This window comes from Mesoplodon bidens (assembly GCF_964165515.1).
Source record: "Mesoplodon bidens genome assembly, chromosome: 15".
NCBI classification, from domain to species: Eukaryota; Metazoa; Chordata; class Mammalia; order Artiodactyla; family Ziphiidae; genus Mesoplodon; species Mesoplodon bidens.
The window spans coordinates 19,116,850-19,138,373 of record NC_138171.1 but is presented as its reverse complement, the minus strand read 5'-3'; the positions used below and the strand labels follow the sequence as shown (position 1 = coordinate 19,138,373).

The window sequence follows — 21,524 nt, the reverse complement described above, 5'->3', positions numbered from 1 at the left end:
CGTGCGAGTCGGGCAAGCTGGAACGTTCCTGGAGCGCCTGAGGGAAACTGCCCCACTCACCCCTCCACGTTGTGGGTCTTGCCCCCAGGGTAAATCAGGAGATAGAAGTGTTCTCAGCTTTCTTTGATTCCCCCACAAAATAGTCAGCAGATGAGAAATGCGTTTACGTTTTTATTTAGGAGCAATCGAAAGATTTTCAGTACCATTTCGGCCCATTTCAAATTGTACAAGCAGTTTGTCCCTGTTCCCCTCCCTTATCCAAATCCACAGATACAAAATCTAGGAAATGTGCAATTTGCATCTTAGAAATAGCAGCATCCCCACAGGGGACCTTGTGAGGCCTGGAGACTCAGCCTGGAGAGGGCAGCCCACTCCTCCCACCCCGGCACAGCCCCGGTCCAAAGGCAAGTTCCATCTTTCTGTTAAAAACATTTCTCCAGGGCGAAGAACCCCCTTCCACCCAGGCCCAGTGATAGCCAAAGTGTGCCTGTGCCTCTCTCTCGGTTTGGTCTCTCACATGCAGCCACTGCAGGAGGAGGGGCCCTCTGGACAAACAGAAGCCAGGCAGTGGCCTCTTAGCACCAAGACGATGGCTTCTTCGGCGTCTCCAGGAGACGGGAAGCGCACCACAAGCCAGCTGCCCCTGCCCTCTCCAGCCTCCCTTCCACAGATAACCTCGCCCTCAGGGAACAAAGGGTCTGAGCCGAAGACCAGACCGGAAGTGGGTGGCAGAAAACCAGGAACCTGCAGGCCTCTGGCAACCTCTTCCCGACTTGCACAAAGGCCGCGCAGCTCAGTACCCTTTCAGTCAACCACGTCGCGGGGGCGAGAGGGGTGGGGAGGACGAGGTCTGTTTTCAACAACAACGATGGCACAGTCTGGCCCTCCCGACGCACTGAACAAGGCGGGGTGCTGGGGAGCAGGGTGGGAACCCGCTGCCCGGGGGCGAGCACCCCTCCCCGCCCGCATCACCCAGTGGTGGCCTGCCGACCAGGCTGCATCCGCTGAGGGTGGCGCTGGCTCTCCAGGCCACGTCTGCAGCAAACCGCGGGACAGGGCAGCGGGCCGGGCCGGAGCCAGGGATGAATGACAGTCTCTCTGAACACAAATTACAGGATTAGCAGGCACCCCTCTCCAGGTGCCTGCTCTGCGGCTGACTCCTGAGAAAGACCACGGGCCTGCAGCTTTCTGCGCTCCACGACTCCAGACGGCCTCCACCCGAGACATTCCACCTCCAACTCCGGTCACATCGGGGGCCTTCAAACCACTCATCAAGGGAAGGAACAGACGTCATAAAGCATTAGCCGAGAAAAGCTACTTATCAACACACATGCGGCGGAGCCCGGCTCCTGAATTCAGGAAAGGGCGCTCACGGCAGGTAAGCGCGCTGACTCCTCTCAGGTCCCCGCTCGCCGCCTGCCCCGAGAGGACAGCAGGAGAGACTCCCGCAGCCGGAGGGAAGACAGCCCGCTCCACCCCGTGGGGCTCTGGCCCGAGCAGCCTGAGGGCTGTGAAAGCCTGGGGCCTAGGACAGCCAAGCAGGAACTACACGTTCTCTGCAAATCCTCAAGGTCCCGAAAACCACAAGACAGGATTTTAACAACGCGAGGCAGCAGGTGCTGGCCCCGCCCCTGTCCACAGGGTCAGCGGCGCCTGCTCACCCCCCACTCTGGGTCCCCACCCCTGCTCAGGTAGGATGGTTGGTTCCCGCGGGGTCCAGGCTGTCGGTCTCCAGTCTGGCTGCAGGACTGGGGCTCCAAGCAAAGGAGAGGCCGGACTGACAGGCAAGTCACGGTTCTTCAGGGTTGAAGAACCAAACAGCGTGCCTCCCGTCCCCGGGGGGGTTCCGTCTGCTCCTTCTCCTCCCGCTCGGGCTCTGGGCCAACCTGGGGGAGCTGCCGTCAGCCCTCGCCCCGCTCCCCAGCCCGACGGCACTGGGAACACACACAGATTGCAGCAGAAACGAATTCCAACCGAGGTGCGTGGGTTCCATCTAGACCTAGAGCTGGGCCGGGCAGCAAGCCCAGCGGCTCTGTGATCCCCACCTCCACCCTCCACTCACTCGGCCCAAGTCAGCATCCAACCCTTGGTTGAGAGGTTGCCTGCAGCCGCCTCAGCCCCAGCGTTGCTCGGCTCGGCTACTGTGAATGCACCACAGGAGACAAAACAGACTGAAGCCTTGCTCCGGGAGGGGCCCGTTCAGGAGAGGGCGTGGGCTCCACGCTCCCCACTTTTTCGGGTGTTGGAGCTTCTGTGAGGGCAGGTGCTCCCCCAGTCACATGGAGATGGCCCCCCAGTCCCGGGCAGGAAGGCTGGGAGGGCCCGTGCTCCTGAGAAAGGGAGTGAAGGAAGCCGGTTCAGGAGAGCCGGAGAGGGGCCTCCTGTGGGAGCGGGGAGGACGGAGCCCCGTCACTCTCCTGACCGGGGCGGCTGCCGGCTTCCGCCTGGAAGGGCTGGCCTCACGGACCTTTACATGTCTAGAGGACTTTTCTTCTCCAGCACATAACTGAGCCTTGCCAATCAATGGGATACAGGACAATCTAGACATAATACAAACGGTGAATCAAACCAGTAACCTGCCCCAGGTAAAGTCTCAGCAAGGAAAAAGGGGGAAGAAACTTTAGGAAAAGCCCAAACTCCAGGTTTGGTTTGTTTAAGATTTTCTTCTTGGCTGGTTCTCCTCTCCTGCAAAGTGCCTTTATCCACTTGGGCTGCGATGTTTGAATAGACAAAGCTGCTCCAACCCGAGGATTCTGGTCCAAGAAGAGGACAGGAAGACAAGAGGCAACTGGGCCCAAGGCAGGGCGGCACAAGCAGGGAGCTGTGGGTGAGGAGGTGCCCCAAAAGGGCGACGCTGAGCCTCTGTGGAAGGCAGCCTGGCACATGGGGGAGAGGGGGTGTCACAGGACCTGCCATGGGACCACGGACTGAGCAGGACAAAGCCCATGGCACCCACATCTCGGCCTGGAGAACGTGCTGAGACTTCCCGGTGGGACGGCCTCCCAGGGCCGTGAGCGCACTCGGGAGCCTGCAGGTACCACCAACCCTCGCCCACCTCCCACCTTTGCTTCCCGACAGCAGGGTGGGCACTTGGCTGCGAAAGGAGCTCCAAGTCATACAGGGCCACCCACCCCAGGTGCCACGAGTCCTCCAGCCAGGCTTTCCACTTCAGGAGCCCACGACTCAGGAAAACGAGAGCCCGCCTTCCAAATCACAAAGCTCCTCAATACTCAAGAATTAATATACGTAATCAAAGTATGCAAAGTATCTGTATCATAAATCCAGGTTTCCTTTACCAGAATGGTGATCTGGGCTCACCTATTAAAACTGGATCTACAACCCCATGTAAAAAATATAATAAACCAAACATGTTCAAGACACAGGCAACAAGAAACACTGACATATTTCACCATCTCTGATGAGTCCAAGTGCATACAGAGAAGAGGGGAAAGATTAGTCACCTTACAAAACAAGCTTTTTCTTTGGGAGAGACTAACCCCACCCTACTTCCCTCAACTCCAGAGCACACAGGTGGGGCGCAAACCATGATGACCTCCCTGGCCACGGGGCCGGCTGCGGCCGTCCTGCATCCCCACCGCACTCTGGCGCGCGCCAGCTCCGGACTGCTGCGGCTGCGTCTCTGTAGCCGGTTGGCTGTGTTTCTGGTTTTGCCCCCAGGGCCCTGGGTACCTGCTGCAACATCCCTTTAGGCACCTGCTCGACGAAACAACCATTTCTGTCTCCATCACCTCATTCCTTAGTCACTCGGGTCCCAGAGTAAAGGAAGGAGGAGGGTCTGTCCAGCCTGGGCAGTCTCGCTGTTTGGGGGGTCACCCTGGCTAGCGGGCAGGCTGACCCCTGTGAGCAAAACCTGCCCGCGGGCAGCACCGTGACACTTCCACCTTCTAAGGACGAGCTGGTGCTGAGGTCGGGGCCCTACGTCCTGCGTGAACTTGTCCACCATGTAATTTATGTTTTCTGTTTCGCTGCTTGGGTTGCAAATGACATGAATACAAATAAAATAACCAAGAAACTCCTCTGTAAAGACACGGCCCTCGGCCGGGGCACGCAGGGCTCTGGGAGTGACGCTGGCACGGTGACGTCGCAGACACTGGAGGTGGCTTCGCGCGGGGCCGCCCCGGCCTCCCCCGCAACCCCCCGACACGGGCTGCTCTCCCCAACACCCACGTGCTGCGTCAGGCGGACGCGTCACGAGTAAAGCATCAAACGAGTATCTGTGCTGTATATGGATACATATAAATTAATCTGCATGTACGTAACCACTACAGGAAAAGTTCTAGGTGTCTGTTCTCTGAAGGAAGGCAATCACTCACCATTCTGGGCAATTCCGCAAAGAGGCCTTGGGGCTAAATATGGAAAGGATACAAAAACAGGCTGCCAAACTTGCCAAGTCCTCACAAGTCACCTGTTTGAAACCAAGAAGAGGTGGTCCCTAACGGGACAGGGCAAGGGAGAGGAGACACTTTAGAAGAACAATGGTTCAAGGGCTTTTGGTTTCCGAAGAAAAGCCTCTCCTGGAGGCAGGAGGTGCGACCCCCACCTCTGTGCTCAGAGCCAAACCCGGGAGGTGCCCTGCCCGGCCCAGTTCCCGGGGGGGTGGGGGAGAAGGACCGTGCCCAACACCCCCCACCTCCCAGTATTTCTTGCCCAAAGCCCCTGCCCTCTCTCCGGGGTCTCCGAGGCCTTGGTGCTCTGGGAAGCAGGTGGTTTCTGGGAGGTGATACACCTTTGCCAGCCCCCTCTTGACCTGCCGCTCTCAGGGCAGCCGGTTTCGGGGAGATAGGGATTTACTGTTTAGCACAGCTTTGTAGGCAAGTTTCTCAATGTTTCAAAGGCACCTTTTCCTGTGACTTTTCTCAATTAAAAAAAAAATGGATATGAGGGTTAGGCTTAAGTAGACAGAGATCTTGTTTCCAAGTTTGGGGATATAAATATAGAACTTTAAAAACATCCTCACAAGGACCTGTCCAGCGATGTCCAGCACGCCAACCAGGCCCCAGGCACGGGGGCCAGGAGGACTCTGGGTCTTCGGCTGGGAACCCCACATGCAGGTCTTTGTGCTGAGGGCCACCCCGGCTCCGATAATTCCGAGAAGTCCCAGAATCCCGCCAGCTCTCAGCCTAACCAGGCGAGCGTGGGCCTGCCTTCCCAAACCAGAGGTGGCTCTGGGGTGAGGGTGGATAGAGGGCAGAGACAGCCCCAGCGGCTGTGCGCCTTCACTCCCATCCCCCATCCCTGTTTCGCCTGTCAATTTTCCTCTAAACGTGTCTAGACTGAAAAAAAAAAAAAAAATGCGGCACATAGGTCAGTACATTAGGCTTAATAACAAATGTTTCTTTAGCTGATCTGATCACTGAAGAGTTATGGTCCATGATTCAAACTCCCATGAAAAAGCAGAATTACTGTAACAACTTACGAGAGTGGTAAGCATCAAACACTAATCACGTAACCGGTCAGTTTTCTGCACTGCGGGGAACAGCGTGTTCTGCACTGATCGTCCCGTAAGGCAAGGCAAACCTGCTACGCAATGTTGCTGGTCACCGCTTTAGGAGCAGAGGTCTCTTCAAAGGTGCCACCGTCCCGGAGGAGCGCAAAGGGGGCCCCATCGGTTGCAGGTGTGGTTCTGAGCGTGTGATAACCCCGGCCTGACCGTGGAAGGTGCGGGAACACACAGCCCAGCGATCTCCAGAGAATAGACACGGGGCATTTCCAGAGATGATGTAAAAGACCATGTACTGCTTTGCTAACCAAAGTTTCTATGTAATGAAAGTGTTTATAATCTGATGTTTTATTAAATGTGTATAGGCAGATTTATATGTTAAAAACTTGATTCTGTGTCTATGAATATGAAATCTGAACCATTTATCCACTGGAAGGCAAAGGAAAGGTCCCTACATTGTGGGCGGAAGAACTGCCAGACGCTCCTCCCTGCTCGTTGGGGTGGCGGGCCGGGTGCGGGCGGCGGCAGGCCTGGCCGCGTGGAGACCTGTGTGAGCCTGGCGGGCCAGGTACGGCGGCGGCCCGGGGCAGCAGAGAGGGGTCAGGCCCTTCCACGTGGAGGGCGGCCGCCCTGGCCAGGCCTTCACAGCCGTCGGTTCCGGTTCAGTCAGTTTCTGAGGAGAAAACACAGGCCCGTCACCTCTGCGTGCATCGCCAGGATGGCCCGTCCTCCCACGTCTGGGGACTTAATCCCACCGGCCTTCCCACCAGCCCCTCCCTGCCTTCCAGCCCAAGGGCGCGTGGGCTGAGGACAGGGTGCTGGCTAAACCCGGCGGGGCACAGGGACCACCCGAACCGGGGCGTGGAGCTGGGGTGGGAGCCTGACTTCTCTGGGCCGGGAACCCTGGCTGTGCACCACCCTCCCCCCACCCCCGGCCCTCCAGGGAACGCTGCTGTCGCACAGCAGCAGCTGCTCTACTTCCTAATGTGTGTCCTACCGATGCCCTCCCTTCATTTGTCGGGGGGGGGCCATTCGGAGAGGCCCTCACCCTCGATGCTTACAGGTGGGGCCCCGGCATCGAGGCTGGCTCGGGAAGCCGCGAGAAACCAGCTACAGACAGACAGACAGGCCCTCCCTGTCCCCTCGGGTACCTCCCTCAGCCAGAGGAGGGTGACGCCACGATGGCACAGCTGCCCTGGCCACTCCCGCTCTGTCCCACTTAGGACACCAGCTCCTTGCTTAGTGTTGGAGCCACCAGCTGAGGGGAGCCGGTGGATTTAAACCCATTCATCCCAACTCCAGGTTAGCAGTTTTAATTGTGGTCAAATATATGTCACATAAAACCTACCATTTTAACCATTTGTAGTATATGTGCTGCCGAAGCGAGCACTATTTTAACCATTTTTAATAAGTATACAATTAAGTGGCATTAAGTACATTCACAATGTTGTGTAACCACCACCCTATTTCCAGCTACAAGAATGTAATTCAAAAAAAAAAAAAAAGAAAAGAATATAATTCAGTAGAATTTCAATTAAAAAAAAACAAAACAAAACACACCTAAAGAAATTAGTTCTTCCTAGTGCCCAGCAATCTGCCATTTTGCTGGCAGAGCCAAAGCCAGGGGTGGGCAGGCCCGGTGCTGGAGAAGGTGCCTGAGGCAACCCGCCCTGTGAGCCCACACCTGTTCCCTGGTGCCCATGATGCTCCCTGCGGGGACCTCACTGACTCACAGGGGCTTGGAGGGAACAAGGTCGAGTCCAGAAACGCCGGCCCTGGAACCACCTTCTAAAGGTCCCAGATCAGGGAATCTGGGAATCCAGATACTTCCTTGGTTTCCACAGCCTCCCATGAAGAGCTCAGCTACCTCGCTCCTGGCCAACCTGTGACAAGGCCACCCAAGAGGAGGGTGGGACGGAAGGGAGAGGCCGGGAACTCAGAGATCAAGACCCGAGAAAATCAACACCCAATAACGTAATTTGTCTGAGGCTTCAAACTGTCTTCAGTAAAATAATCTTCTAAAGCTTTCTTTCAAGTATTAATGTCCTGATCCAGAGAAACTGAGGAACAAAATTCAAGCTTTCGATTCCATGTTATGTCTAAGAGGGAAGAAGATTTTCCACTACCTCTACATCAGGAAGAATAATTGAAGTGCAAATTACAGGATTTTTCATCATTTAGAAAAAAAAGCACTTCATGTATCTAAGGTCAGTTAAAGGTTCCCTCTGCTTTTGTTCACCAATTTGGGTTGAATTTCCTCGTAAGTCCTATTCTCTCTCTTACCCAGTGGTCGTGGTTCCATCTGGCTCAGATGACATTCTGACCTATTCTCCTTTGGCTAAGAAATGACTAGAAAAGGGTGGGGCCCTTGGAGGTTCACTACACTCCTTCCCCTGTGCAGGTTTAACAAACACGAAACGAAAAACCAACTGTCAAGCCTTTATCATATGATGATGCTCCAATGGATTCTGCTGCCAGGTGCTCCCTGAAGCAGCCAGACAACGTGGTCCTGCTGCCAGACAGCCTTAGAAACAGCAGATGCCCCGGCACTGGATTCGGTGCCTGCCACAGGTGCCCCCCAGACCCACAGAGGACGGCACAGCCCCACAGGCTCCTTACCCAGCTGAGGTCCAGCCTGGGGACTCGGCGTGTCAACGGGCTCTGAGCTGGCCTCAGGGGCACCGGGCTCCCATGACTCACTGTTTTCAGACACCTCTGAATAGGTGTCGCCCATCCCTTTGTGAACTGCTGCAGGGTCGCTGGGGCCCTGGCCCTCACCACCCGTGTCGGCCACGGCCCGGGTCTCCTCGCCCATCCTCTCGGCAAACCACTGCTTGACCTGCTGGGCGCTCATCTGGGTCTTGTCGCAGAGGCTCTGCAGGTCCTGCTCGTACAGCATCTTGTGGGTCACATAATAGTCCTGCAGCAGCTCCCGGTTGCCGGGGCTGATGACCAGCAGCCCGGGGGGGAAGTTGCCCCGTCTGTAGTCTTCGTACCACTTGAGCTGGCCATTCTTCAGGGCGTACCTGCTGTCCCCAAACCAGCGCACCACCTCGGGCCGCGGCAGGCCCGTCTGGGCCATGATGGAGTCGTAGTCCTGGTTGCTGGGCCACTGCGTCTGCAGGAAGAGCTGCCGCAGCAGGTGCCGCTGCTGGGCCGTCTTCCTGTAGCTCACCTTGCCCGGCAGCGGCTCCGCTGGCTTGCTGGGCGCGTCGTCCTCAGGCTCACAGGCGCCCAGCCCCGGGAGCTCGCCCTTGCCGTTGGCCTCTGTGACTCGCAGGTTCTTGAGGTTGATTTTGATGGGGCTGACTTTGCGTTCTGCCAGCACGTGGCTGCCGGGCGCTTCCGGGGAGCCGTCCTCCCCTGGGCCCCTCGGGTCCCTGGCAGAGCCCTCCTCCCCCTCGTCCTCGGCGGCCTCCTCCTCGCCCTGAGAGGCGCCCTCCTCAGCCTTCCTGGCCTCCTCGGCGCTCACTTTTTTCCGTCTCTCTGAAAACCAGCCATCAATCTCCCTGCGGGTCATCTTGGTCTCGGTCCTCAGGCGGTCCAGTTCCTCGTCGAGAGGAAGGGGGTTTTGTGCAAAACTGTTCTCCAGGGCTCTGAGCTGCTCGGGGGCCCGCTCCTTGTATTTGGTTGGTGTGAAGTCGGGGGTCTGGTGCCAGGACTGTCGCTTGGCAGAAGGGGGGCTAGCCGGGGTGGCCGCTGTCAGGAAGCAGGTCACCTCCGGGGCCTTGGACGCCAGGGAGAAGGGCACCTCGGGCACAGAGTCGACGAGGAGGGCGCCGTGCTCCCCGGCCAGCCCGGTCCTGGAGCCCTTCAGATTCCGGCAGTGGTACCTGCGGTCGCTGAACCACTTCCGCACCTCACGGGTGCTGAGGCCGGTCACTTTGGTCAGATGCTCAACTTCGCTCTGTCCTGGGAACTGGTTCCGACAGAAGCTCCCTTTCAGAGCTGACAGCTGTTCGTGAGATTTCTTGTTTTTGTAGATGCTGGCATCCAGGAAGGCTTGGGAGGTGATGCTGGGGCAGGCCGTGAGGAGGGACTGGGCGGCATTCACCACCTTCACGGCGGACGTTGTATTTGAACACACGGTGTTAATGGGTGCAACAGCGGGCAGCTTGGGGACAGATGTGACTGCCAGGGGGAGAGATGAGCTGGGTGCCTGTAACCCATTGGCCATCAGTGGCTGAGTGACCAGAAGTCCCCCGGCTGTGCCCTCTGGCTGGCCCACCACGTGGCCAGGCAGTGTGGGCTGGATGAGATGTTGGACGTTGCCGCCACTGGCAACCAGCGGGGTGTTGAGGACAGTGATCGTGGGCTGAGGGACGGACTGAATGACCGTGTTGAACATCTTTTTCCGGGCATCCTCAATCTCCTCTGGGGACCAGCTGATACCTTGCTTCAGCCTCTGGGCGGTGAACCAGATCTTGAGCTGTTCTTCCGGGTACTTGGTGACCACAGTCAAATAGCAGAGCTCGGCTTTGGTTGGGTAGGGGAACTTGTGGAAGGAGTTCTTCAGAAAGCTGTTGGAGTCCATGGCCGCGTTGTACGTGGGAATGCTGCTCAGGGGGATCATCACTTTGGGGAGGGACTTGGCCGTAGGCAGGGGCTGGTGGGCGTGGTGCTGGGCGTGTGGGGGCGGCTGCTGGAGGGAGAGGAACTGGGCGATGCCCGCGGGCAGCACCGGCACCGTCCCCAGCAGGGGCCCGTTGGCCGAGTGTGGGGGTTTTGTGGAGTTGGTAGAGGCCTGGCTGACCGGGGCTGCCCCGTTGACAAAGGTGTGGTCCCCCTCTTTCACCTCCGTGTCCCCAGCTGAAGGGTTCGGTAAGGCCTCCCCAGTAGGCTGACTGGGGACGTTCTCCTTGAGCGTGTGAATTTTTTTGGCTTCGGCTTTGCCTTTCATTATCTTCATGATTGGAGTTTTGGTGATGATGATTTCCGCCTGTCCATCCGTCCCTTCCAGGTTTGGCTCCCCCGATGGGTCGGGAGGGCTGGTGCTCTCAGGGACACTCTGCTCCACGACGACATGATTGTCTGGCTTGGCCACATTCCACACAAAGGTGGCTTCCCCCGAGTGACACTTGGCATTGTGCAGAGAAAGCCCCTCGGGAGTTTTTGCCAGAAAACTGCATTCAGTGCATACAAAGTTTGGGTCTTTGCTAAAGTCTGTGTGCTCTGAGCTCAGGTGTCCCACAAACCGGGTTATGTCCTGGGATCTGAAGTCACAGCATTTACAGGCATATGTGTAGCCGTCCAAGGTGCTCCGGTGCCCGTTGGCCAGTGCGGCACTGTCTGGACTGCTGGCGCCCTGGGTGGCCTCGCCGCTGGTGGGGGGAGCTTCTGGGGGTGGCTCCTGCGGGGGCCCCTCGGGCACGGGCTCCTCGGGCAGGGCCTCGGCGCTGGTGTCCTGCAGCACCACGGTCTTCACGGGGATCATGCACGGGGTGGTGGACTTCCTCTTGCTGGCCATGGTGACAGCCGCACTGGGTGATCAGTGGGCGACAGTTCGTCCTGTCGGGGGCCTCACAGCACAGGTTCCAGCTGCTCCATGAGGCCTAAAGAAACAGCTTCCGAAGGCGGCTTTTTCAGTTGTTTGCAGAAAGCAGGTTTTCCCTATTAAACCTGAGGAGGAAAAGAGAAACAGTGAGCATCCCTCTCTCGGGCTGTGTGTGTATTTCCCAGATCCCCAGGCACACGCCACTGCTTGCCTTTGATCACCCGGGTCTTTTCCCAAGGAATCCAACATCCAACCTCCGATGTGACTTCTGAGTCAGAAGCCCCCCAAACACTCACAAAAATAGTGCCCTGAGGAATGACCCAGGGACGTCCCAACACCACTGGACAGACTTCAGCCATGTGTTTCTGTGTTGTGTTTCCCTCTGTTTCCTCACATAAAATAACTCAGATTCAAAAATGACAACAACAAAAAAAACCCTCTTCTGGACCTCCAAATGAATTCTGACCGTGTCATAGCGAGAACAAAAGATCCTAGTGTAATTCTTGTTTAAATGTTTGGGCCCACAAGGGTTTTCTTTTCATAGCCTTCCCACGTGTGAGAGCAGGACGCCCGCTCCAGGCCCAGAGGCCAAGCCCACTGCAGTGCATGCACTGGTGAGGGGCACTGATGCCACAGGAGCGGGGCTCTGCGGGCCGTCCCTGCCTGCTACCCTGTCACCCCGGCCCCCTGTTGCTCAGGTGAAGCCCGAGGTCAGAGGGTCAGGGGATCCACAGACGCGGTTTGTGGCCCATGAACTGTACATCTCTCTCTGGGGCAGCAACCCCACAAGTAGCCTCACCTTGGGTGTGCATGCTACCCGTGACCTTGTATTGGGCTTACTTTTTATTTTTTTCAGTGCCTTTATTAGTCCTTAAAAAAAAAAAAAACCAAAAACCAAAAAACAAAAACCCTTAAATCTTTGCTCCATTTCAAATTTATTTCAAAAGCTGGGATGGGGCTTCCCTGGTGGCGCAGTGGTTGAGAGTCCGCCTGCCGATGCAGAGGACACAGGTTCGTGCCCCGGTCCGGGAAGATCCCACATGCCACGGAGCGGCTGGACCCGTGAGCCATGGCCGCTGTGCCTGCGTGTCCGGAGCCTGTGCTCTGCAACGGGAGAGGCCACAGCAGTGGGAGGCCCGCGTACCGCAAAAAAAAAAAAAAAAAAGCTGGGATGACTGATTTATTTACATGTAAAATACTACTACTACTAATTATTTCATGAGATGCCAGGAGAAAAGTATTTCTGTAATCTCTACTATTAACATACCACCACAATCATCATTACCTTTTTTCTTAGCAAATTGCAATGCTGATAATGACTAAAATAATAGTAACTCTAATACCAGAATCATGTTTTCATCAGTGTTTGGATTTGATATAAAAATGTAAAGAAAATTAAATACCTCTGTTCAAATTCTTAGTAAATAAACACAGCAAACTATTTTTTCTGATTTTAAGGCTAGTCCTGGTGATCATGATGATAAAAAATAATTACTCTTAAAAAAACAGTTGGTGTGAGATAAGGATAAACAGATACCCAGTGTACCCACTTGTCACCATTTCCCCCACTGATGTGAAATGTCATGCATGTTTTTTAAACTTAATTTTTAATAGTAAAAAAAATATATCAATAGAAAATGAAATTTAAGAAAGCCACCTATAATCTTCCATCTAGTCCAGATATTTTATACACATTTTTAATCATTAATGGGCACACACTTGTGTTTAGTTTTCTTCACTAAACATTTCATCAACAGTGTCATTAAATCAGCTTCGTAATTATAATATGCAATAGCTGCCTAATAATGTACCACTATGGACTTAACCACCTCCTCTGCTATGAACTGGCTTTCAGCATGCCACTCTCATAGGTGACAGTGAAATGACCTCTGGGCATGTAGGATGTATTTCTTCTATAATATTATTTCCTGAGGCTGAGCGCACAGAAACGGGTAATTTACCAGTTCAACAAGTATCAACATTTCTAAGCTCTTCTATCTATATATTACTGGCAAACATTTTAAATCAAGTGCTTTACCACCTGATTAGATTCCAAATCAGGAAAACTAAGAATAATACAGTTTTGTTTCCAGTAAGCCAATCAGATTTTCCGATAAGACACTGAAGACATCAAATAGAATATCTGAATGTGCAAGTGACATAAGACAAAAACAGATAAGTCAGACTTCATCAAAATTTAAAAACTTTTGTGCTTCAAAGGTCATCATCAAGAAAGTGAAAAAGACAAGCCACAGAATGGGAGAAAATATTTGCAAATCACATATCTGGTAAGGCGCTCATAACTGAATAATAAAAAGACAAAAACCCAATTTAAAAATAGGTAAAGGAGGGCTTCCCTGGTGGCGCAGTGGTTGGGAGTCCGCCTGCCGATGCAGGGGACGCGGGTTCGTGCCCCGGTCCCGGAAGATCCCGCATGCCGCAGAGCGGCTGGGCCCGCGAGCCATGGCCGCGGAGCCTGTGTGTCCGGAGCCTGTGCTCCGCAACAGGAGAGGCCACAGCAGTGAGAGGCCCGCGTACAGCCAAAAAAAAAAAAAAAAAAAAAAAAATAGGTAAAGGATTTGAATAGACATTTCTCCAAAGAAGACATACAAATGACCAATAAGCATATTAAAATAAGTGCTCAACATCATTAGTCACTAGGGAAATACAAATTAAAGCCACATTGAGATACTAATTCACACCCACCAGGATGGCTATAATCACAATGACAGATAATACTACAGGTGAGGAAGTGGGGGAAACTAGAGCCTTCCTAGTTGCTGGTGGGAAGGTGAAATAGTGCAGCCACTGCTGCACTTCAGAAAACAGTTTGGCAGTTCCTCAGAAAGTTATATATACAGTTACCATAGGACCCAGTAATTCCACTCCTTGGTATATACCAAATAGAAATGAAAATATGTCCACACAAATATTCAGAGCATCCTCATAATAATAGCCAAATAGTAGAAGCAACCTCAACGACCGTCAACGGGTGAATGAATAACACAATACGGCATGTCCCTATGACGGACTACTGTTCAGCCACAGAAAGACATGAAGTACTGACACACACTACAGCACGGACAGAAACATCATGAAGACAGACACAAAATGCCACATGTCATGTGACTGCGTTTGTATGAAACACCCAGAATAGGTACATCCATAGCGACAGAAAATAGATTCGTGTTTGCCAAGGGCTGAGGGGAGGGGAGAATGGGGACTGACCACTAATGGGGATGAGGTTTCTCTTGGGGGTGATGCAAATGTTCTAAAATTAGGTAGTGGTGATGGTTGCATAAAACTGTGAATATACTAAAAACCACTGAAAGGACTTCAAAAACCCAAGAAAGGTGGAGGACAGAAAGTTACAGCACTCAGCTCTGCAGAAGAGGGTCATCATTCTCACTTCTAAGGTTACAGGTGATGCCATTGATTTATGACTTCCTGAGTTGCCTTCCTCTTCCTGACTTCTGCCCCGGTGAAAGGTGAAAGGCAGTGGCTGTGAACGTCAGGTTTGAGGCGAGAGAGACCTGGCAGCTAAGGAAGCAAGCGTGCTCACCAGGAGGCCAGAGAGCAGCAGAGCTGAGGGGCAGGGAAGTGCCCGCCCAAGGCGCACAGCACCGGACACTCAGGCCTAACTGACATTTGCTCTGGGGACTGGGCTCCACCGAGGAAGAGTTACATTATGTCCCTCGTATTTCATTTACTAAGGCTGAGAGGGGGACAACATGAAGATGCATTTGATTGGGGGAAATGGTCCCAATGTCATTCACAATTGAGTCTCAGGGTAGAGCCCCAAATTGTCCTTCAAATCAATGATGGAGGGGAGCACCGCTGCCTACCGTTCTCTGAGGGAGTGAGTCATCCATGACGAAGATGACTGAACAACAGCAGTGGGGGAGGGGGGAGGAGGGGCAGCCATTGCCAAAGGTCACTGGGTGCTTAATACCAATACCGCAGGGAGTGCTTGTAGCCACACCCTCTCACTTCACTCTCACAGCAAACCCCAGAGGAGGAACTACCGTCACTCCCATTGTACAGACAAGGCTCAGAGAAGTGCAGTAACCACCTGCAGGGCGCACAGCTGGGGGGCAGCAGAGGCTGGCAGGCTGGGCACGGAGCCTGCCCTCAACCTGCCCTCAACCGCGCCACGCACTGAGCTCTCCGGGCAACCACAGCACTGCTGGACGAAGGCCTGCATGACTTTCCTGAGCTGCATGTACCCCCGGTGTTTATTAGGAAAGATTTCAAACATTCAGCAAAGTTGAAAGAATTGCTCAGTGAATATCCACGTACCCACCACCTGGCTACTGCCACGGGGCTACTTCCAGCAACATGACCCATGTAGGTAAGCTGGGGTTGGTCTATTTGTCATACATTTTTTTAAAGGGCATCCAATAAAAGCGGCGCTTAAAGGGGAAAGCTCTAATTATCTAGAAACCACTCCTCCAGAAGGCACTCACGGACCACGCCTGACAAGCAAGGCAGCAATTACTGTGAGGAAACACACTGTTTGCCTAGTCGAGCCCCGAGTGAGGTGAGCTGTATAAATGTGAGGTTCTGTGCTGCCAAAGAGACTCGCAGCAAAGGACCAGATGACAATTGCAGGTTCTTCATTCTTTGTACAATCCTTTCTACACCGTCTCGAAAGTTTCTGTCTTATAAATGGATTGTTTTTTTAATGAGGGAATAAGACTGAAAGTACATAGCTTTCCCCCCAGAATCTGTCTTTGGAACCTGGGAATTGCTCAATTCCCTAAATTAACAAAGCTGCAGCTAATTGTCACTGTACTTCAACACTGCAAAATACCACACATATGGGGGCTGGAAATGAGTTTGTAGACCAAATTCTTAAAGTGTTTAGCTTTAAATTATAGATAAATCAGGAACTTTCTGTTGTTGTTTTAATTCTCAGGAAGGAACTGAAAGGACAATAAGAGTTCAACAAAAGATTTCAAATGTTTAGAATGCGACTGTCAGTAGACACTTTCCAAGTGTTATGGTGGCCGGGCCTGGGCCCTCCTGGACATACAACCCACAATTTAATGATAGAAACAGGAATAATAGGAGAAGCTGACAGAGTTACAGAAACATAATCAGAGATTTCAATATACTACTTGTGGTTTTGAAAGCTCAAGTAGACAACAAGAAAGGATGTGAAGAATGAGACTTCTGTAACGAGGATGATTTGACAGATTTGGGTAGTCTTGAATACTCCACAGTAATCAACTTCATATTCTTTTAAGAACATTCATGAGACATATTTAAAAGTGGGTCATGTGGTATAACGGATCACAAGGAAACCTCAACTCATTCCAAAATAAAAATTTGCAGGTAGCATTCCCTTTTCTTTGTAATTGTTAGCAATACAGATTTACGTTGAGACTTATCTTTTTTCCTTTCTATTTCAAATGATGCTCTATGTAGAGTTTCTCTCAGAAATAATGAAGAAAAGTGAAAATCCTTCCTATTCTCCCCAGAGATAGCCACTGTTAACAACCTAGGGCCCATTATTTCAGATATGTTTTCTAGACATAAGTTACTACAACCAATTTTTTAAAAAACCAAAAAAGGAGTTGTATTTTCACATTCTGTTCTGATCCTCTTTTTTCCTTCCCACAACAATGTAGTTCCAACATCTCTCCATGTCAGAACCTATAGTTTATCTCAGTCTTTTAAACACTGTTCCAATTTATGCATGCATCGTAATTTACTTAACCAACCTAGCTCTTAACAGATGTTTACATTTCGCCAATTTTTTAAACTCTTACAAAAATGTGTAAATGGCTATCCCTGCGAATACTTTTGCACATTTGAAAATATCTGAAATTCTGAATTTCTTATAACTACAATTGCTGTGGCATTTAAAATACTGTCAGTAAACTACAAAACTGCCCTCTAAATAGGTGGTACTGATTTTCACCCCCATCACCAGAGAATGAAGTGATCTAAGTGTCACTGCATGTCATCACCACTTCTAGTCTTTGCTAATACATACATGAAAAACTGGTCACTACTGTTTTAACTTGCATTTCTTTACAGGCATGGCTGAGAATCTTTTCACGTGTTACTGACATTTTGTGATAAATTATTTTTTGTCCATTTTCCTATGGATTTTAAGAGTTCTCTATATATTAAGGAAATTGGCTCTTCATCATCTATCAGAGGAAGCTGTGGTTTATACCAACATTGCAAGGATGTTTTAAAACTAGGAAATCTCTAAAAATCATTAACATCATTAATAAATTAAAGGAGAGAAACCAAAACAGCACTTAATAGGATTACACCCACGTTTTTTCTTGTGGTAAAAAACACATAACTTAAAATTTACCATCTTAACTACTTTTAAGTATACAGTAGTGTTAACTACACCCACACTGTTGTATGTCGGATTTCCAGACCTCTTTTCATCTTGCAGAACTGCAACACTATACTCACTGAACAAAAATGGGTCCCCTGGGGCTTCCCTGGTGGCGCAGTGGTTGAGAGTCCGCCTGCCGATGCAGGGAACACGGGTTCGTGCCCCAGTCCGGGAAGATCCCACATGCCGTGGAGCAGCTAGGCCCGTGAGCCATGGCTGCTGAGCCTGCACATCCAGAGCCTGTGCTCCGCAATGGGAGAGGCCACAACAGTGAGAGGCCCGCGTTCCGCAAAAAAAAAAAAAAAAAAAAAAAAAAAATGGGTCCCCTTTCCCCTTCCCCAGCCCCTGAAAACCACCATTCTACTTTCTGCCTCTACAAGTTTGACAACTTTAGACACCTCGTGTAAGTGGATCCATGCAGAACTTTTGTTTCTGTGACTGGCTTATTTCACTTATGTCCTCAAGGTTCACCCATGTGGTATCATGTGACAGGATTCCCTTCCTTTGAAGGGCTAAATAATATTCCATTGTGTGTGTATACATATACATACATATATATACATTGTGCATGTGTATATATATATATGTATATACATATATGTGTGTGTGTGTGTGTGTGTGTGTGTGTGCGCGCATATATTCTCCACATTTTCTTTATCCATTCATCTGGTGATGGACATTTAAGTTGCTTCCATATCTTGGCTATTGTAAATAATGCTATGAACATGGGTGTACAAATATCAAGTTCCTGCTTTCAATTCTTCTGGACATAAACCCTGAAGTAGGTTTGCTGGAGACATGGATTTACTAAGGAACCTTCATAATGTTTTCCATAGTATCTACACCATTTTACATTCCCAACAGTGACAAGGGTTCCAACTTTTCTACACCCTCACCAGCACTTATTATTTTTGTGTGTGTGGTTTTTTGTTTTTTGTTTTTTGGTTTTTTTTTGGGGGGGGGGGCGTGGGGTAGATAGTGGCCATCCTAACAGGCGTGAGGTGATATCCGATTTGGTTTGTTCTGCATTTCGCTAATGATTAGTGATGTTGAGCATCTCTTCATATGCTTGTTGGCCTTTTGTATAGCTTCTTTGGAGAAATGTCTATCCAAGTCCTTTGCCCATTTTTAATCAGGTTGTTTTCTGTTTTTGTGTTGTAAGAGTTCTTTATGTATTCCAGATATTAACCCATTATCAGATATATGGTTTGCAAATATTTTCTCCCATTCTATAGGTTGCCTTTTCTTTCTGTTCACTGTTTCCTTTGATGCACAGAAGTTTTTAAGGTTAATATAGTCCCATTTGTCTATTTTTGCTTTTGTTGCATGTGCTTTTTGTGTCACAGCCAAGAAATCACTGACAAACCAACATCATGAAGCTTTTCTCCTGTTTCCTTCCAGGAGTTTTACAGTTTCAGGTCCTATGTTTAGGTCTTTATTTTTGACTTAATTTTTATATATGATGTAAAGTAATGGTCCAACTTTATTCTTTTTCATGTGGATGTCCAGTTTTCCCACATCACCATCTGTTGAACATTTGCTGAAGAGACTATCCTTTCTCCACTGTGTAGCCTTGGCATCCTTGCTGAAGATCATTTGGTCATATGTGAGAGAGTTTTATTTCTGGGCTCTGTATTCTGTTCCATTGGTCTGTGCCTGTCTTTATGCCAGTACCATACTGTTTTTATCACTGTAGTTTTGTAATATATTTTGAAATCAGGATGTGTGAGGCCTCCAGCTTTGTTTTTCTTTCACAAGATTGTTTTGGCTATTCAGGGTCCTTTGAGATTCCATATGAATTTTAGAATTTTTTTTTCCATTTCTGCAAGCAAATGTCAATGGGATACTGATAGGGATAGCCCTGAACCTGTAGATTACTTTGGGTAGTATGGACATTTTAACAATATTAAGTTTTTCAATCCATGAACATGAGATGTCTATTTACTTGCATTCTCTTTAATTTCTTTTGGAATTGTTCTGTAGTTTTTAATGTACAAGTCTTTTGACTCCTTGATTAAGCTTAAGTATTTTATTCTTTCTGACATTATTGTAAATGAGACTATTTTCCTAATTTCCTTTTTGGATTTTTCCCTGTTAGTATATACAAGCTGATTTTGTTGTGTGTTGATTTTGTGTCCTGTAACTTTGTTGAATTCCTTTGTTCTAACAGTTATTTTGGTGGAATCTTTAGGGTTTTCTATCTATATGATCATGTCACCTGTGTACACAGACAATTTTACTTTTTCCTTTCCAAGTCAGATGCCTCTGCTAAGACTTCCAGTAGTTTAAAAGAGGTGGTGAGAGTGGGTATCCTTGCCTTGTTCCTAATCCTAGATGAAAAGCTTTCAGTTCTTCACCATTAAGAATAATGTTAGCTGTGGGCTTTTCATATATGGCCTTTATTATGCTGAGGTAATTACCTTCCATTCCTAGTTTGCTGAATGTTTTTATCATAAAGGATGTTAAATTTTATCAAGTGCTTTTTCTTCATCAATTGAGATGATCACATGGTTTTTGTCCTTAGTTCTGTTAATGTTGTATATTACGTTGATTGATTTTCACAAATCCTTGCATTCCAGGAATAAACCCACTTGGTCATAGTATATAATCCTTTTAATATGCTGTTGAATTCAATTTGCTAGTCTTTTGTTGAGCATTTTTATATCAACATTCATCAGGAATATTGTTCTGCAGTCTTCTTTTCTTGTAGTATCTTTGTCTGGTTTTGGTATCAGGTAATGCTGACCTCATGAGTTTGGAAGTGTTCCCTCCTCTTCAATTTTTGGAAGAGTTTGACAAGGTTTGGTGTTAAAATTCATTCATTCATTCATTCATTTTTTAAATAAATTTATTTCATTTATTTATTTATTTATTTATTTTTTTGGCTGCGTTGGGTCTTTGTTGCTATGCGCGGGCTTTCTCTAGTTGCGGCAAGTGGGGACTCTTCTTTGTTGTGATGCGTGGGCTTCTCATTGCAGTGTCTTCTCTTGTTGTGGAGCATGGGCTCTAAGCATGCAGGCTTCAGTAGTTGTGGCGTGTGGGATTCAGTAGTTGTGGCTTGCAGGCTCTAGAGCGCAGGCTCAGTAGTTGTGGTGCACGGGCTTAGTTGCTCCGCAGCATGTGGGATCTTCCTGGACCAGGGCTTGAAACCATGTCCCCTGCATTGGCAGGCGGATTCTTAACCACTGTGCCACCAGGGAAGTCCCATTCATTCATTTATGATTGAGGTACAGGTGAATTCAAATTTTTTAAGTGTTTGGTAGAAATCTCCAGTGAAGCCATTTGGCTTTTCTTTGTTAAAAGGTTTTTGATTACCGATTTAATCTCCTTATTAGTTATAAGTCTGGCCAGATTTTTTATTTCTTCATGATTCAGTCTTGGTAGGTTGTATGTACTGCAGAATTTATCCATTTCTTCTAGGTTATCCAATTTGTTGGCATATAATAGTCTCTTATGACCTTTTTTATTTTTGTGGCATCAGTTGTACTGTCTCCTCTTTCATTTCTGATTTTTGTTACTGGGTCTTCTCTCTTTTTTTCTTCGTCTGGCTAAGCATTTGTGAATTTTGTCTGTCTTTAAAAAAAAAACTCAACTCTGTTTTGAATATTTCTACTGTTTTTTATTCTCTATTTTCCCTCTAATCTTTATTATTTCCTTCCTTCTGCCAGCTTTGGGTTTAGTTTGTTCTTCTTTTTCTAGTTCCTTGAGGTATAAAGTTAGTTGATTTGAGATCTTTCTTCTTTTTTAATGAAAGTATTTACCGCTATAAATGTCCCTCTTTGTACTGCTTTTGCTGCATACCTAAGTTTTGGAATGTTGTGTTTTTGTTTTCATTTGTTTCAAGGTATTCTCTAACTTCCCTTGTGATATCTTCCTTGACCCACTGGTTGTTCAAGAATGTGTTGTTTAATTTCCTCATATTTGTGAATTTTTCAGTTTTCCTTCTGCTATTGGTTCCTAGTTTCATTTCACTGTGGTTGAAAAAGATACTTGATACAATTTCAATCTTCTTAAATTTCTTAAGACTTGTTTTGTGTCCTAACATGTGATCTATCCTAGAAAATGTTCTCTGTGCACTTGAGAGGGTGTATATTCTGCTGTTGTTGGGTGAAGTGTTCTATATATGTCCATTAGGTTTCAACTGTTCTTTAGTGTTATTCAAGTCTAAACGACCATTCTTGAAAAGATTTAGCAAATGAAGGAAA

The 21,524-nt window shown here is 49.3% G+C and overlaps 1 protein-coding gene across 5 annotated transcripts in view; it reads right to left on the bottom strand.

Moving 5' to 3' along the window:
- Positions 1-167: 167 nt before the first annotated feature.
- The window catches only part of ZHX3 (zinc fingers and homeoboxes 3), a 132,901-nt gene continuing 111,544 nt past the window's right edge, over positions 168-21,524 (bottom strand). For all 5 annotated transcript variants that reach the window (XM_081255351.1, XM_081255349.1, XM_081255348.1 and 2 more), the window contains 2 exons: positions 8,081-11,080; positions 168-6,134 (listed from right to left, as the gene is read on the bottom strand). In XM_081255351.1, the coding sequence (XP_081111477.1) occupies positions 6,124-6,134; positions 8,081-10,928 (2,859 nt within the window). In that variant the 5' untranslated portion in view covers positions 10,929-11,080 and the 3' untranslated portion in view covers positions 168-6,123. The remainder of the gene's footprint in view (positions 6,135-8,080; positions 11,081-21,524) is intronic.